At 48.4% G+C, this 16,151-nt stretch overlaps 2 protein-coding genes across 3 annotated transcripts; one reads left to right on the top strand and one right to left on the bottom strand.

Annotated features, from left to right (window-relative positions):
- Positions 1–48: 48 nt before the first annotated feature.
- On the top strand, positions 49–3,398 carry Tubb (tubulin beta class I). Its single transcript, XM_020174879.2, has 4 exons — positions 49–294; positions 1,565–1,673; positions 1,931–2,041; positions 2,192–3,398. The coding sequence occupies exons 1-4, from the start codon at positions 238–240 to the stop codon at positions 3,247–3,249; spliced, it is 1,335 nt and encodes a 444-aa protein (XP_020030468.1). The 5' UTR covers positions 49–237; the 3' UTR covers positions 3,250–3,398.
- Flot1 (flotillin 1) lies at positions 2,191–16,091 on the bottom strand. 2 transcript variants are annotated; one of them, XM_020174878.2, is made up of 13 exons: positions 15,914–16,091; positions 15,528–15,584; positions 15,203–15,278; positions 15,023–15,113; positions 14,598–14,741; positions 14,348–14,467; positions 14,020–14,115; positions 13,652–13,804; positions 7,609–7,790; positions 7,382–7,427; positions 7,138–7,275; positions 6,728–6,892; positions 2,191–5,687 (listed from the first exon to the last, which is right to left on the bottom strand). In XM_020174878.2, exons 2-13 carry the CDS (start codon positions 15,568–15,570, stop codon positions 5,658–5,660), a joined length of 1,284 nt encoding a protein of 427 aa, XP_020030467.1. In that variant the 5' UTR covers positions 15,571–15,584; positions 15,914–16,091; the 3' UTR covers positions 2,191–5,657. The 2 variants fall into 2 exon arrangements, with proteins under 2 accessions (XP_020030467.1, XP_073938700.1); XM_074082599.1 differs by lacking the exons at positions 15,023–15,113; positions 15,914–16,091 and having other exon boundaries at positions 15,528–15,585.
- Positions 16,092–16,151: the final 60 nt, after the last annotated feature.

The raw sequence follows: 16,151 nt of genomic DNA, 5'->3' as shown, positions 1-16,151 counted from the left end.
CCCGCCTCCCAGCCCCGCGCACGCGCGCCCCGCCCTGTCCGCCTTCCCTCCTTCGCCCTCCGCTATCTTCTGCCTCTCTCAGAATCTTCCTGCCGTCGCGTGCGGATCTCGCTGCTCCAGCCTCCGGGGCGCGTCCCATCCTTTCAGCCCGAAACCAGCACAGAAAAAAAAACCTTACATACCTTGCCCCGTACATACCTTGAGGCGAGCAAAAAAAATTAAAATAAATTTTTAACCATGAGGGAAATCGTGCACATCCAGGCCGGTCAGTGTGGCAACCAGATCGGTGCCAAGGTAAGAATTTTAAGCCTCTCCTTTTAACTATAATTTCTTCGTAGAATGCAAAATCCTAGTTAACTGTGAAGAATGGCTGGGGCGTTTGCGTTTTTCATCCTTAATCAAGCTTCGCTTTCCCCCAAAAAGTTTTTCCCATATAAATATGCACATTTGTACCTAGCATTTGATTTTGAAAAATGGGGCGTTATTTTCTTTGGCAGGCACATTTTGGGAAAGCTATTGAAAGGATCTTTCTGGCGTGGGGTGGGGGGGGTCGGAGAGACTAATGAGCTGTAAGATCTTACTTAAAAAGGGGGTTTTCTAACGGTCGAGGACCAGAGAGATGCGGAAACGGTCCGAGACAAAGCGAGGCGAGGTTTTCCCCATGTGGATCCCGCCTATTCCCTCCCCCCCTTGGCGGGGCTTCGTAGAGCAAAACCGAAGGGGGAAGGGGCGAGACTGGGCGGGCAGCTGCAGGAAGCTCCTATGCAAAGGTGGCGGACACGATGCGCCCGGGTGGGCTGCACTGCGCCTTATCCTGCACAAAGAATCGGGGACCCCTGCGCGCCCACGATCCCTTTTAGGCATTCCCGTAGCTTCCTGTGGCTGGAACGATAATGTGCAGGGGCTTGGTTTTACTTTAATTTCCCCTAATCGAGACCTTTATAGGGCGTGAACAGATAAGAAAGCATTAGAGAAAAGTAGAGGATGAGCTCTTCTTTAAAAGGTTCCTCAAGACTAAATGTGGGAGAAAGTATTTTAAAGCAAGGGAGAAGAAGCAAGCTAGCAAGGAATACAATTTGTGGCTATAGGGAGGTTTTTTTTTTTTTTTTTTTTTTTTTGCGCGCGGTTACAGTGTAGTGGGGGAGGGGCAGGAGGAAGTGCGGCTGCTACGTTGTAGCAGAAGGGCGGGGCCCTGTGGGGGCGGGGCCCAGGCACCGCTGGCGCGCGGGGACAATGCGGCCCTGCCCGCTGTCGGGGGCGCGCTAGCTTCGAGCTGAGCCCCGCCCCTCGCCCGGCGAATTTGTGCTCTTGGCCCCGCCCACGCGCGTAGCTTCCCTTTGTCGTCGGTTTTACGTGCTCGTGCACCGCAGTCACGTGGAGGGCGGGGTGGTCTACTGCGGCAGCGGCTCCTTATTTCGGGCTGTCTTTCGTACCCGGGGTGAAGGGGCGGTGGCCAGAAGTTTTGTAGACGTTAGCTGCCTATAATAGTTTACCATGAGCCGGTCTGGGAGGCATATTTGGCTGAGAATTGAGCTGTTGAGGGTTTATCGTTCTCCTCCTACAGTTCTGGGAAGTGATCAGCGATGAACACGGCATTGACCCTACCGGTACCTACCACGGAGACAGCGACCTACAGCTGGACCGCATTTCTGTGTACTACAATGAAGCCACAGGTGAGGGCAAGAACCCGGGTAGCCCGGGTCCTATTTCCTTCCCCACTAATCCCAGATCTGTACATTTCGTGACTTGTTAGCCCAGTTGGATGAATCCATCATTTTACGGAACCCACCGTAAGGAGGCTAAAGGTGGACTCTCCTGCCACCTGGTGGCAAGACTTGGAGTGACAAGTGTGGGTCTGCAGCTGTCTCAACCGCGATCTACTTAACCTTACCCACTGCAGACTCTGATGCATCTGTTTGATTTCCTGTAGGTGGCAAATATGTTCCTCGTGCCATCTTGGTGGATCTAGAACCTGGAACCATGGACTCTGTTCGCTCGGGTCCTTTTGGTCAGATTTTCAGACCAGACAACTTTGTTTTTGGTAAGTTACAGGTACTGTTGTTCAACTTACAGGTGGGAAGAGACAGCAAAAGTTAGATGATTTGCTGGAGTGCAAATTCAAGACTGTTCTGAAACCTCTAATGGAGATGCAGTCAGTAATAGACTTTTGTTTTTCTCAACCCCATTCCAGGTCAGTCTGGGGCAGGCAACAACTGGGCAAAGGGCCACTATACAGAAGGGGCTGAGCTGGTTGACTCAGTCCTGGATGTTGTGCGGAAAGAGGCAGAGAGCTGTGACTGCCTGCAAGGCTTCCAGCTGACCCACTCATTGGGTGGGGGCACAGGCTCCGGAATGGGCACCCTCCTCATTAGCAAGATCCGTGAAGAGTATCCTGACCGAATCATGAACACCTTCAGTGTAGTGCCGTCACCCAAAGTGTCTGACACCGTGGTTGAGCCCTATAATGCCACCCTCTCTGTCCATCAGTTGGTAGAGAACACTGATGAGACCTACTGCATTGACAACGAGGCCCTTTATGACATCTGCTTCCGCACCCTCAAGCTGACCACACCAACCTACGGGGATCTAAACCATCTCGTCTCAGCCACTATGAGCGGTGTCACCACCTGCCTCCGCTTCCCTGGCCAGCTCAATGCTGACCTCCGCAAGCTGGCAGTCAACATGGTGCCCTTCCCACGCCTCCACTTCTTCATGCCTGGCTTCGCCCCTCTCACCAGCCGCGGAAGCCAGCAGTATCGGGCTCTCACTGTGCCTGAACTCACCCAGCAGGTCTTTGATGCCAAGAACATGATGGCTGCCTGTGACCCCCGCCACGGCCGGTACCTCACTGTGGCTGCTGTCTTCCGTGGGCGGATGTCTATGAAGGAGGTGGATGAGCAGATGCTCAATGTGCAGAACAAGAACAGCAGCTACTTCGTGGAGTGGATCCCCAACAACGTCAAGACAGCTGTCTGCGACATCCCACCTCGTGGTCTCAAGATGGCAGTTACCTTCATTGGCAACAGCACAGCCATCCAGGAGCTCTTCAAGCGCATCTCAGAGCAGTTCACTGCCATGTTCCGCCGGAAGGCCTTCCTCCATTGGTACACAGGTGAAGGCATGGACGAGATGGAGTTCACCGAGGCTGAGAGCAACATGAATGACCTCGTCTCTGAGTATCAGCAGTACCAGGATGCCACCGCAGAAGAGGAAGAAGATTTCGGTGAGGAGGCTGAAGAGGAAGCCTAAGGCAGAGCCCCCCCTAACATCTCAGGCTCCTCAGTTCCCTCAGCCTTCTTCATCTGCCCCTTCAGAATATGTTTCTGCTGCCTGTCTTTTTTTTTTTTTTTTTTTCTTTTTGGGGGCATGTAGAACAGTGCCTGTCACATAGTAGGCACTCAATAAATATTTGTTTGTTGAATGTCTCCTCTCTCTTTCCACTCTGGCAAATCTAGATTTATGCCATTCTGAGTTACTCTCTTTTTCCTTCTGGTACCCACTTCTCAATATCTGTCCAGTTAATATTTTTCTGTTTTCAAAATCTCCAAGAAGCTGGGTCTCATCTAGATCCCATTTAGAACCAGCCAGGTGCTGAAAACTAGACAATGGTCACCATCCTAAGCCCAAGAAGTAGACAAGGGGAAGAAATAGAAGGCAAAGGTTTCTAAGGAAACAAGGGGGTGGGATTTTCCATTCTAGGACAGTTTTGGGGAGGGAAATCAAGACTTAAAACTATTGTTTCCAGGTATTTTCCCCACTCAGCTTCAGGAGAGGTTAACAGTATTATCTCCATTTGCAGTCTCCTTCTCAACTGTCCTGAGCTCTCACCTGCTTTTGGGGGTTTGCCCACTTAATCAAGTGGGATCCCTCCCTGGTCTTTACGTAGAACATTTCCTCCTTTCCCTTGATCCGAGAAGTGGGGGGAGGCCTGCCTTGGTCCCTAAACCTCTAAAAACATCCTCATCCCACTTTCATTTGAGGAAAAAGGGATAACATCCCTGACGTGGAAAGTTGTGTTGCATTAAATAAATTGCGTTGGATTGGGGTGGGTTCATCCTTGGGTCACTCCCCAGAGAAGAGGCAACAAGACATTCCCATCTTTTTTGTGACATCTTTTTACTGTTGCCTTTTTTCCTCCTATCATTGGTTTTTGTCCTATTCTACACTTCAGATGTCTATTTTGTGTTGAACTTGCTTTTTTTCATATTGAAAAGATGACATTGCCCCAAGAGCCAAAAATAAATGGGAATTGAAAAAAATTGTGAGACGTGTGCTCATTCAGGGAAGATTGCTGGTGGAAGCAAGGGGCCTAAGTTCAGTTAACACTACTCTTAAACTGATAGAGTATTCACAATACTTCACCCTCATATCTTAAACTCTGGTACCCATCAGTACCCTACCAAGTCAGTACCAGCCAAGTCTTAGTAACCAGGATAGGTATAGATGTTATGAGTGTTAAAATAGTGCTTAATTGACTCCCAGACTAGCAACATCATACTCTGGAGTTTGTAGGAGTGCAAGTTTTTAGCCCTGCAGAGATGTACTGAGCCAGTATCCCTGCTTGGACCCCAGCAGTCTCAACTGCTTCATAGGATTCACATGGAAGTACATGCTGAGTGTGGTGGTACACACCTATGCCTGTGCTCTTGGGGAAGCTGAGGCTGGAGGAGCCTGAGTTCAACATCAGCTTGGGCTACATAGTGACACCCTAACAAAAAGCAAATGATTGCATCACTTAGTTGTATAGCCCATGGATACCTGTGGCTGTTATCTATGGTCTATTTTCTAAGTGCACAAAGTAAGTCTCAGTTACCAAAAAGGTTTAGCTATCCACTGGCTACCTATCCACACAGAAAACAGCCTACCTACTGTCCCCCAACTGCAACTACTGAAAATGTAACAGGCTTACTATTCCCTAAATAACAGAATGACTACATAGCATTTGCTAAGTAACTTAGGGATGATCTAGAGTGTATAGCAGGATGTGTGCAGGTTATATGCAAACACTGCCCTTTTACATAAGGGACTTGAGTGTCCATGGATTTTGCTATCTGAGAGGGGATTCTGGAACAAATACCCCTTTGATAACAGGAGTATTTAGTATTCTGCTTGGCCATAATTTCAGTAAAAAGTCCCAACATTCAGTCTTAGCATGCTTTCTACTACTTCAGTGAAAAGCAGACCTCTACAGTATACAGATTTGGTTTTTTCCCAGTCTAGAAAGCTTATTGAATGAAAGGGAACAAAATATATTTTGACATTCATTTTGTGTTAGTTCTATATTAGTTGTTGGTATCAGTATGTACTGTTTGACAAGAACCTGAAGACCATCCCTTGGTCTTGGTCAAGAAAGAAAGAATTCTAGACAACAGGCTCAGACCATCTAATTTAATTAGGAAGTTAAATAAGTTGCGTTGGACTGGAGTGGGTTCATCTTAGGCTGGCATGGGACCCCTGGGCACTGGCAGCCATGGCAGTGTGGGGCTAGGAAGGGGAGCAACCCCCTCCAAGGCAAGGCACAGGCTCTTTGGCAAGGAGAGATGTGTATGTGAGGGAACCCCAGTGTCATGGGATAGGGAGGCCAGTGGTGTGCATGCAACAGGGACCATTAAGGTAAGAGCCACAGGCAAGAGTGATCACAAGCGAGGACTGAGGGCTCAGGCTGTTCGCAAAGGCTTGTGGTTCACCTGGCAAAAAAGAAAAGAGTGATTGAGACTTAAGAACAAGGTACCTGCTCTTCCAGGCTCCACTCATAAATGGGCTGAAATGGAGATTGGATATGTCTTTCTGCCACTGTGCCTCAGTCCCTTTCCCTAAGCAGTCACCAGGATTCATGCATAAAAATCACTAAGGAGGGCAGAGGGGGCCAGAGCAGCCCAGAATCTTCTACTATAGTCTTCAAGGAGGCTCCAAGGAACCCAGCTTAAAAGTCACTGGTATAATCTAATGCTTTTATTTATATATGTATTTTTTATTTAATTTAACACACAATGGTTCACAGTGCCAGGCACAGTTCTAAGCATTCTGCAAATAAAATTCAACAGGATAGCATGTATCATTAACCCAATTTTAAGGTGAGGGAACAGGTACAGAGATTGACAACCTGTCCAAGGTCAGAGCTAGCCAGCGCCGGACCCAGGAGTCACATCACAACAGTGGTTCTACAGCCTGATCTCTGACCTTTACCATAATGCATAAACTGAGACACCAAGGAAAGCAGCAATGGGCCTTGGAGTTAATTATCAACAGGCCGCAATGAGTTCTCTATACTAGTAGGGTGACTACAAGCAGACTCCAGACAGTTGTCCAGTTGTCCTGGGATGAAGCCCAGCATCATCAGCTGTATGAGTGGGCTGTTACTCAACATGCTGGAAATGCTTTTTTTTTTTTTTTTGGTGGGACTGTGGCTGGAACTCAAGGCTTTGAGCTTGCAAAGCAGGTGCTCTACTGCAAATAGTTCCACAATCTTAATGATCTCAGGTTCCCAAGTCCTAGTATTACATGTGTGAGCTACTGGTACCTGGCAGTTTCTTTACCTTTAAAATACCATACCCTAAAGCTTGTTCAATTTAAAACAAAAAAACTCCTCTCTGTAGAAGTTTAGCACAGTGTCTGGCACACAGAAGACAATGTCAATGACTCCCAGGCCTCTTGGGTAATGCTAGGCTGTGTCATGTGACACAGGAACTCAGCAATTCTTCACTGTCCCAACCCCAGAGACCCTCACCTGGGAGATGCTGACGCCTGTGAGTCTCTCCACACTCTCTGGCAGGTGGCTTAGGATGTCCAATACTTCCCCAGTCACTTTGGATGCTCCCACGGTCCCACTTCCACTGGACACCAATGTGATCTTACTGGCTGAGGTCAAGGGACCACTGATTTCTTCCGCCACCTGGTGGGTAAAAGTTGCCTGCTGAGTGCAGTGTTCTGACCACACCCCTCGTGAAACGATTTACCCTAGTTTTAAGAATCATGTCCTACTGATGATCATCCTTCCTCACTTTGGTCACCGGCATATAATTTCCATCCCTAATTTATGGTTCCCTAAACTGGTTCTTTCCAAATCATTCATTTCACCCCGCCCCTCAGGCCCTAATTCTGGCTCCTCCTCTCCTGATGCTCACACCACCCTCAGACCTGGGGCAGTTTCTCAAGCAGCATGTCCAGCTGGGCAGCCTCCTGATACATCTGGAATGCTTCTGCCTTTTTGGCCATCTGCTCAGCCTCCGCGCGGGCTCGGGCTCCTATGGCAAAGGCCTCGGCTTCCCCACGCATCTGAGGAGAGCGTACAGTTCACTTGTGAGACTGATGAGAATTAAGAACAAGAAACCTCAGCAAACCGCTTCTTATGCAAGCCAGCAAGGAACCACCTCAAACTCACCCGCACAGACTCGGCTTCTGCCTCTGCCTGCATAATCAGCTGGGACCTGGGGGCAGAGAGGAAGTGGAGAGAGGTGCCAAGGAGAGCGTCTTGTCTCCTAGGAGAACGGCCCAGCGCTGGGAGACAGAGGCTTCTGCAACCCGCGTTCCATAGGAGTCCTCAGCTCTCCATCTAGGACTGCCTAGGTGGCAAGGGAGCCAGGAGGGGACTAGGAAGAGGGCATTTACTTCTCTGCCTCGGCTAGGCGCTCCAGCTTGTAGCGCTCGGCCTCCGCGGGCTTCCGCACCCGGGCCTCCAGCTCCTTCTCGCGGCGGGCTATCTCCTGTTCCTGCACTGCCACCTGCTGGGCCCGCTCCACCACCTGCACCTGCACACGCTGCTCCTCGATCTGCTGCTTGGTCTTGGCCACCTGGGGAGGATGAAGCAATCACAGTCTGGGTGGAAAAGCAAATGCCCAGGAGCCAGAGAAGCTAGGGCTCCAGGCTGGAATACAAACAGAAGTAGGTCTGTGCAGTCGGTTCCTGGTCTACTCTGCGTGCCCCGTGAAATCCATTTCCTGTACAGAACCAAGGTTGGCCTCACAACCCTCCTCCTCAAAGCCAACAGCAGAGGTCAGGGATCAACTTTTGAGGCCAACTCAGCGTCAGAGTGAGTGGGGCTGAAACCTGGCCCTGCTCTCCCTCAGAGGGAAGTGTGCCTCTGATAAGCTTCCACCTTTATCTGTCCTTCCCCCATGCCTCGAGCATGAACACCTTGAGAACACTGAATATTTGGTGCCATCTCCTACCTCTACCATCTGCTTCCCTCTTTGCTGCCATAAACGTACATCAAGCCACAACCAATCCAACCCTGTCTATGAAATAAACTTTTATTTTTATTTTTTTGAGATGGGGTCTCTGTAGCCCAGGCTGGCCTCAACCTCCCTCTCCAGTGCTGGGATTACAGGCACATACCACCACACCTAGTTTGCAATAGCCTTTTTTTTTTTGCCACAAGGGTGTATCTTTTTCATTTTAATCTTTTGCATATGGTACAAATTAAAAAGAAAAATGTAAACTGTGTGAAGTAAGACTTCTTCCCACTCGGTTCCCTTCAAACAACCACTGTGACCAGGTTCTTATGTATCCTTCCAGGGACACTCTAAACATCTATGAAGACTGTGTATAAACAGAATTTCTTTTATTTAGGCAGAGTTCATCTTCTTACTCAGGGATTAGAGGGCTTTTGCCAAGATGTTGGTGAGGAGACATGCCAGGCAAAAGATACACTTTTGTTGTTGTTTTGTTTTGCTGTACTGGATACTGGACCCAGAGCCTCAAGTATGCTAGGCAGGCACTCTACCACTCCAGTCATAACCCAGCCCTTTTGTTTGTTTTTGATGGTACTGGGGCTTGAACTCAGGGCCTCAAGCTTACTCTACCACTTGAACCATGCCCCCAGTCCTTTCGCTTTAGTTATTTTTCAGAGAGGATCTTAGGCTTTTGCCTGAGGCTGGCCTCTGACCTCTGTCCTTCTACCTCCTAGCTCCTGTGTAGCTAGAATTACAGGCAGGTTAACTTTGCTCAGGCTGGCCTTGAACTTGAAATCTTCTTTCCTTTGTCTCTTGAGTAGCTGAGATTACACAAACTTGTGCCACCATGCCCAGCTTCAATTTTTTTTTGGCACTGGTTATTTTGGAGATGGAGGTCTCACGATCTATTTGCCTAGGCTAATCTGGACTGGAATTGTGATTCTCCTAAAACGTCTCCCAAGCAGCTAGGATTATAGGAGTGAGTCACCTGCAGTAGCACCTTTCTTTTTCTGAGACAGGTTTTGCTATGTGTAGCCCGGACTGGCTTCAAACTCATGCTCTTGCTGCCTCAGTCTCCCAACTTCTAGAATTATACGTGTGCATAATCACATGCAGCTGATTCAGAATCTTCAAGTCTTTCCTTTGGATTGATCATGTTCCCCATCTTTTTTGGAAGATGGAGGTTCTGGATGCTTGAAGGGATTGGGTGACAGTATTTAGCATTCGATTCGCTTATAGTCACTTTGAGTCTGTTATTGGTAAATAGCCTAGTCCTTGCCTAGGACAGGCCAGCCTCAGTCACATCCCCTAGCTTACTCTCTTCAGATAATAAACCTCCAGATATCTGTTGGGGCACAGAGGAGTTATTATTCAGAGGCAGGGAGCTAGTGAGGGGCTCTAACCAACAAATCACTTTTCTCCTTATTTTACCAGTCTTACTCCCCACCTCCGCTTCAGCCTCTTCACCTCGTGAATTATCACTGTGCACCACCGTGACCAGCAATCTCACCAATCCTTTTTTTTTTTTTGCAGTACTGGGGTTTGAACTCAAGGCCTCATGCTTGTTAGGCAGGCACTCTACCACTTGAGCCACACCTCCACCCATTCCTCCCCCCCACCCCCTTTTATTTTGTTGGGTATTTTCAAGATAGGGTTTGGAGAACCATTTGCCTGGGCTGGCTTAGAACCCCAATCCTCCTGATCTCTGCCTCCTGAGTAGCTAGCTGGGATTACAGGCGTGAGCCATGGGTGCCCAGCAATCTAACCAGTCTTAATTATAGTTCAGAGGCACCTGCTGCTGCTGGCTCCTGAGCCTGATGGCCTTTCATTGTTTGCTTCTGTGCAGGCTTCCACTTTGGTGGCCTCTGACCGGCTTTGGCAACCAAGCATTTCCAGCTTTCCAAATGATGTTAAGGCCTCTATTCTGTTCCTACTTTCTCCATCTTCACCTTTTTTCTTTTTTTGGTGGAAATGGGGTTTGAACTCAGGGCCTACACCTTGAGCCACTCCACCAGCACTTTTTTTGTGAAGGGTTTTTTTGAGATAGGGTCTCATGAACTATTTGTTTGAGCTGGCTTTGAACCATGATCCTCCTAATCTCTGCCTCCTGAGTAGCTAGGATTAGAGGTGTGAGCCACTGGCACCTGGCTAAGACGGGCTCTTGATATGTAGCTCAGGCTGGCCTCAAACTCAACATTCTTCTACCTCAGTCTCCCAAGTAGCTGGGATTAAAGACATGCACCACCATATCTGACTCATCTTTGTCCTCTTTTTTTTTTTTTGGGCAGTACTAGGGCTTGGTAGGCAGGTGCTTTAACACATGAGCCATGAGCCACTCCACCACCAATCACCTCTTTTTTTTTTGGCGGTACTGGGGTTTTTTGAACTCAGGGCCTCATACTTGCTAATCAAGCATTCTTACTGTGTGAACCACTCTGCCAGCCCTATCTGCCTAGGCTGGCTTCAAACCATAATCCTCCTGATCTCTGCCTCTTGAGTAGTTAGGATCACAGGCATGAGCCATGGGGCACCTGGCTCCAGTAACTTTCCATGGTGCTCTGAGTTCTCCTGCCTCCACCATGGTCACCCAAACACTTTGTGATCTGGCCTTGCCTGCCTATCCTTCTCACTCAGCATACCAGCCACACCAGATTAGAAAAATCCTTTCTGTTCCTGGAACATGCCAAGTTCAAGTTCAGAACCCACTTGCTGGTCCCCCTGCTTAGTCACTAGTCACATATGTCCACTTAAATAACACTAGTCTAGAATGATCTTGGCCTATAACTCCTTACATTGCCAGCTCCTTTTCATCTTCAGGTTTTATCTCAAATATCACTTCTTCATAGAAGCTTTCTCTGACTACTCCCAACATAATATAGTGCCCCCCTCCAATGTTTCACATATATCACTCTTTTTATTTCCTTCACAGCACTTAAATATTATAGCCTGGGAAGGTCATTCATTTGTTTCTTTGCTGTTTCCTATGACACAATTTAAGTTGCATGAGGGCAGGAATCTTCTGTCTTATTCAAACATATATCCTCACCTCCCAAACAATCTCCGGCACACAGTAAGCACTAAATAGATACCTGTTGAATGAATCTTTATTTCATGAATACCTAGCTCAACAACTGGCATGTTAATGAGAAACTAATAAAAGTTGAACAGAGCCCATTCAACAATCACTAATTTGCAGACAAGCAAAGCCACATTAAGGTTAGGAATTGCCATGGTTTGGATAAGTACCCCCAAAGGCCTATGTGTTAAAGGTTTGGTCCCCAGTCTATCAGGAGGTGGGACCTGTGGGAGGTCTTTTTCATGGCCCTTTCCTTGTCTCTTGCTTCCTAGTCATGAGGTGAGTGGTCTGCTCCACCATGTACTCTGACCATGATGTGCAACTTTTCCACAGGCCCAATTACGGACTGAGGACCTCCAAAACTGTGAGCCAAAAGAAACCTTTTATTTTTTAAGTGATGTTGGGGCTGGAACCCAGGTCTGGTGCATGCTAGACAAATTGGTTTACCACTGAGCTACATTCCCAGCCCTAAACTTTTCCTCATTCAGAAAGAAAGGTATTTTGTTATAGTGACGGAAAGCTACTAACAGAACCTTATTTAGAGTCTCACCACAAGCTAATGGTTTTCATCATGGTAACACTCTTCAAAGCCAACAGACATACAAATCACGTTGGGGTTTTGTTGAAGTACAGGTTCTTATTCAGTTGGCCTGGACTGGAGCTGGAAATTTTATATTTCTTTCTTTCCTTATTTATTTAAATGGTAGTGAGGTTTTGAACTAAGGACCTCGTGCTTGCTAGGCAAGCCCTCTACCACTTGAGTCATGCCTCCAGCCCAAGATTTTATATTTTTAAGTAGGCTCTCAATGCTGCTGCTGCTGCTGCGTAGAACACACTTTGTGTGGCAAAGCACTATGTCACCATCTACCTGAGGAGTCACCCAGGAAGTTTACATAACTAAAGAGGCTTTGTACCTCATTATACTTTCAGTCAGTACCAATTCTTGGCAAAAATAAAATCCATACTATCACTATCCTTTGGGTAAATGTCTCAAGGTACAGTTGACTCTTATTATTCACAGTAGTTCTGTTCTGTAAAACAGCCACAAATGCTGATTTTGTTCCTAGGGGAAATACTTAATTTTGTTCCTAGGGCAAATATATGGTTAGGTTCTTGTGAATCTCTGGTCATAACATTTTGTGTGTTGCTAGGTAGGAGCTCTACCATTTGAGCCACTCTGCCAACCCTGGTTATAACATTTGTTAATCAACCAATTCTGGGGGCCATTTTAAATAGTAAAATCACAAACAAAAAGTACAAAAATGCACACACTGTGGTAGTAAACATACTACATAAATGACACTATTCATAATGAGAGCTGAAGCAAGAAGGCAGTGTCTCTGTAAGGGTTAATTTTTTTTTTTTTTTTTTTGGTAAGTACTGGGGTTTGAACTCAGGACTTGATTGATTTAAAAACACCTAGGAGATTAGTACACACTTCTGGGTGTGTCTGTGAAGGTGTTTCCAGAGATGATCAGATCATAAGGGCTCTGATCTAATGGATTAATCTCTTGATGAATTCAGAATGTGAAGGCACTACTGGGAGATGGTGAAGAGTAAGAGGTGGGGCCTAGTTGGAGGAAGCAAACTACTAGGGGTGTGTCCTTGATGGCTATGCCTTGCCCTGGCTTTCTCCTGTATTTGCCTTTCCTGCTTTCAGGCCACCATGATGTGAAGACCACGTCCTCCCTGCCATGATGGACTGAACCCTCTGAAACTCCTGTACAACCTCACCTAGAAACTGCTCATCAGGCAACTCAGATTTTTCACTATTCCATACAATGTTTGCAAATGACCTTGGGCATGCAGCAAGTACTTATTTGGGGGTTACCCATACAGTTTAGTGAACAGGCAAATTTTCAAATATGGAATCCATGAGTAACAACAATCAGCTATACCTCCTTGCCATACAAAGGAATGCACGCTAATCACTTTGCAGATTCAAGGCCCATGTTCCTGTTTTCCTTCTTCAAACCCTTCCTTGATCACAAAGACTACTGTTAGCCTATAGGGTGCTTCTGTACAAATTCAAAAAAGGTATCCCTTCCTCTGGGATGCAGACCCATGTCCCAACACATAGTTTGGCAAGTGGAGCATGGGCTGGGTCTTAGCTCTGGTTCACGCACTCAGTCAGGCACCCTTGCACAAGGCAAAGCCCACCTGCCCCAAACACAATCAACTCTATTGATCATATCCATTTATGGCTTTTTCTTTGCTTTTCAGCTGACTGTTTTGAGTCTTTTACAGCTCTCATCATATGGGGGGGAGATAGGTAAGATATGGAGAGCCTGAATAAGATCAAAGTTGGAAGATAAGAAATAGAGGCAGCCTGTGATGGTGAGAGTGACAGGCAGGAGAAGGTCAATGAGCAGGCTGGCCATCTACCCAGTGTGGCAGCTCTTACCTGAAGCTGATAGGCCAAGTCAGCCTGTGCTCGACGGGTGTTGACTTCGATGTCATACGCGGCCTTCTTCAACTCATAGTCCCTCTGCGCCTTGGCCATCTCAATCTCACTCAGGTACTGAGCAGACACCTTTTCCTGCTTGGCCTTAGCCTCCTGTCCAAATGGAGATCAGGTAGGAACTCAGGGAAGAGATGAAGGCCACAAGGTAAGAACCTGCTCCCTACCAGACTTCTCTGCCTTTGCCAAGGCTTCATCTATTCCCCCTGCCAACCCAGCTCTATCAGCTGTGTCCCTTCTGTCCCCTCATCCCCTTTCTCATCAGATATCCAACAAGCCTGTGGTGACTGAGCAATCCCAATCTCTCTCACCCGGATCCCAGCATCTCTCTTGGCCTCTGCTTCCCCAATCCGGGCATCTTTTTGGACTTGTGCTGTACGAGCCTTCCCCAAAGAGTGCAAATAGTCCTGTGGGAGAGGTGCAGAAACCAGAGTCCTCATGAGAGCTTAAGAGATGGGAACAGGGCTGGCAGAGTTGCTCAAGCAGTACGAGTGCCTGCCTAGCAAGCATGAGGCCCTGAGTTCAAACCCTAGTGCCACCAAAAAAAAAAAAAAAATTAAAAAGTGAGAGAAAGAGAGAAAGAGAGAGAGAGAGAGATGTGAACAAGGAAACAGGGAAGGATCAACTGCCTAGTTTTACCTGATCATCGTGAATATCCTTCAGAGTGTAGCTAACCACACTGATGCCCATGTTGACTAGGTCTGAGGATGCCACCTTGAAAACTTGCTCTGAGAATTTCTGCCTGTCCTTATAGATCTCCTAGGACAACAGAATGGTGGGAAAAAGGGTCTTAAGCCTCAGATCCAATATCTCTCACAGACTTAGCTGGGACCTTAGGCTCTATCTCATTCTACATCCCATCCAGATCTTTCTCTTCCCCCAGGCCCACCTCCACAGTCATGTGGGCCATGATAGCCCTCTGGTGACCTTCCAGTGTCTCCAGTGCAATGTGGGCGATCTCAGCTTCCGTCTTCCCCAGGAACATCTGGCAGGCGGCTGCCAACATTTCCTTGTTCTGCCCCTGGATTTTCACCTGCAGCCAAAGTAGGGATAGGGAGAGTATGGGAGAAATCTCATAAAGCCAGGGAGGAAGCAAGGAATGTGTGTGTGGGGGAACTCTGAGAACAGCTTCTTCCATCTTAGCGAGAGAAAGAAGGTGGAGCAAAGTGCCTTGGGGGTGGCTGGAGAAGGCAGGACTACAGAGATGTTTCTTTGCAGGTAGAGGTTGAGAAGATGGTCATGGTCAGATTCTTAATGTTTGGGAGATAGAGTATGATGGGGTGAACTTTGGGGAAAAGGCTCTGAAAGCCTCACCTGGGCAATGCCCGTGACTGAGATGGGGACCCCATGGCGAGTGTAAACCTTTTCACTCTTGACATTGAGGGTCAGTGTGTTGAGAGAGATCCTAGGGGAAAGAGAAGGGGCCGACAGTGAGGAAAAGAGCAGAGAGAAAACTGACGTTCCCCTTCCTTGGTTCTCTTCCCACCTACCTACCTCTGAATTTTCTGGATGCAAGGCAGGACAAAGACCCGTCCTCCAGCCACCATGACTGGAGGGCTTCTACAGAAACCTGCAAAGTGAAGGCATTGTGCAGTCGTGGTAGAGCTGTAGTGCATTAGACTGAAGAACTTGGGGCTGGGAACATCCACAAGAGAGAATGTGGAGCTGAAGGGGAGGCAGCCTGGGCCTTGGGGACAGTGAGGAGGCTTATGGCTCTCATGGGGCAGAAGCTTGGGTCTGGGGAGCTGGTAGGGAGAGGAGGGAGCAGAAGCCATACTTAAGGGGTTTTGGGATCAATGGATGGGAAGACAATACTTACCCGAGACCACCATGGCCTCATTTGGGCCACAAGTGAAAAACATGGTTCAAGCGACAGCTGGAGGAGAGGGAGAAGAAGCCTTTGCAGATGGGGAAGGGGTGCTGTAGCACCCACGGAAGCAAATCCTTTCCCTTTCCCGCCAGGCCTGCCCAGTCTGCATCTACCACGGCTCAGTCCCTTCCACACCCAAAGGTCCACTAAGGCTTTTCCCTGTGAAACCCCGAAGACCCCCTCGCCACTCCTCCTCTACAACTTTCGGTCACTAGTTGGTAACCTCACCGCACCCCCTTTATCTGATAAAGCTCTCCCGCCCCCAAGGGTCTGTAGACATTTCCGCACGCTCCCAGCATTTGCAGCCCTAGCTCTGCCTCCCCTCCCCCACTCACCCTCCTGGATGCAGGCAGCGGCCGCGCAGCGGTATTTGGAAGGGAAGGGACGCGCTGGGCTTGCAAGCCCAGCGGGGACAGCTCGCGAACCTGCCTTCCTGGAAGCAGGGCCCGCACCCGCGCCCCGCAACCCGGCCGCACCCTGTTGCTGCGGCAAACACGACCCCGCCCCCACCGCGGACCAACCCCCTCGGCCCTGTATGCTCGGCCCGCCCCTTTCCCGGCAGGCCCCGCTCCC

The sequence above is a fragment of the Castor canadensis genome, chromosome 8 (genome assembly GCF_047511655.1).
Source record: "Castor canadensis chromosome 8, mCasCan1.hap1v2, whole genome shotgun sequence".
Classification (NCBI taxonomy): Eukaryota; Metazoa; Chordata; class Mammalia; order Rodentia; family Castoridae; genus Castor; species Castor canadensis.
This window is presented reverse-complemented; position numbering and strand designations above follow the sequence as displayed.

Coding starts and splice junctions, on each gene's coding strand:
- Tubb (XM_020174879.2), top strand. CDS start 238: ATGAGGGAAATCGTGCACATCCAGGCCGGTCAGTGTGGCAACCAGATC. Junction 295..1,564: donor GCAACCAGATCGGTGCCAAG/GTAAGAATTTTA, acceptor CTCCTCCTACAG/TTCTGGGAAGTGATCAGCGA. Junction 1,674..1,930: donor GTACTACAATGAAGCCACAG/GTGAGGGCAAGA, acceptor GATTTCCTGTAG/GTGGCAAATATGTTCCTCGT.
- Flot1 (XM_020174878.2), bottom strand. CDS start 15,570: ATGTTTTTCACTTGTGGCCCAAATGAGGCCATGGTGGTCTCGG. Junction 15,279..15,527: donor TGAGGCCATGGTGGTCTCGG/GTAAGTATTGTC, acceptor TTCACTTTGCAG/GTTTCTGTAGAAGCCCTCCA. Junction 14,742..15,022: donor CAGTCACGGGCATTGCCCAG/GTGAGGCTTTCA, acceptor CTTTGGCTGCAG/GTGAAAATCCAGGGGCAGAA.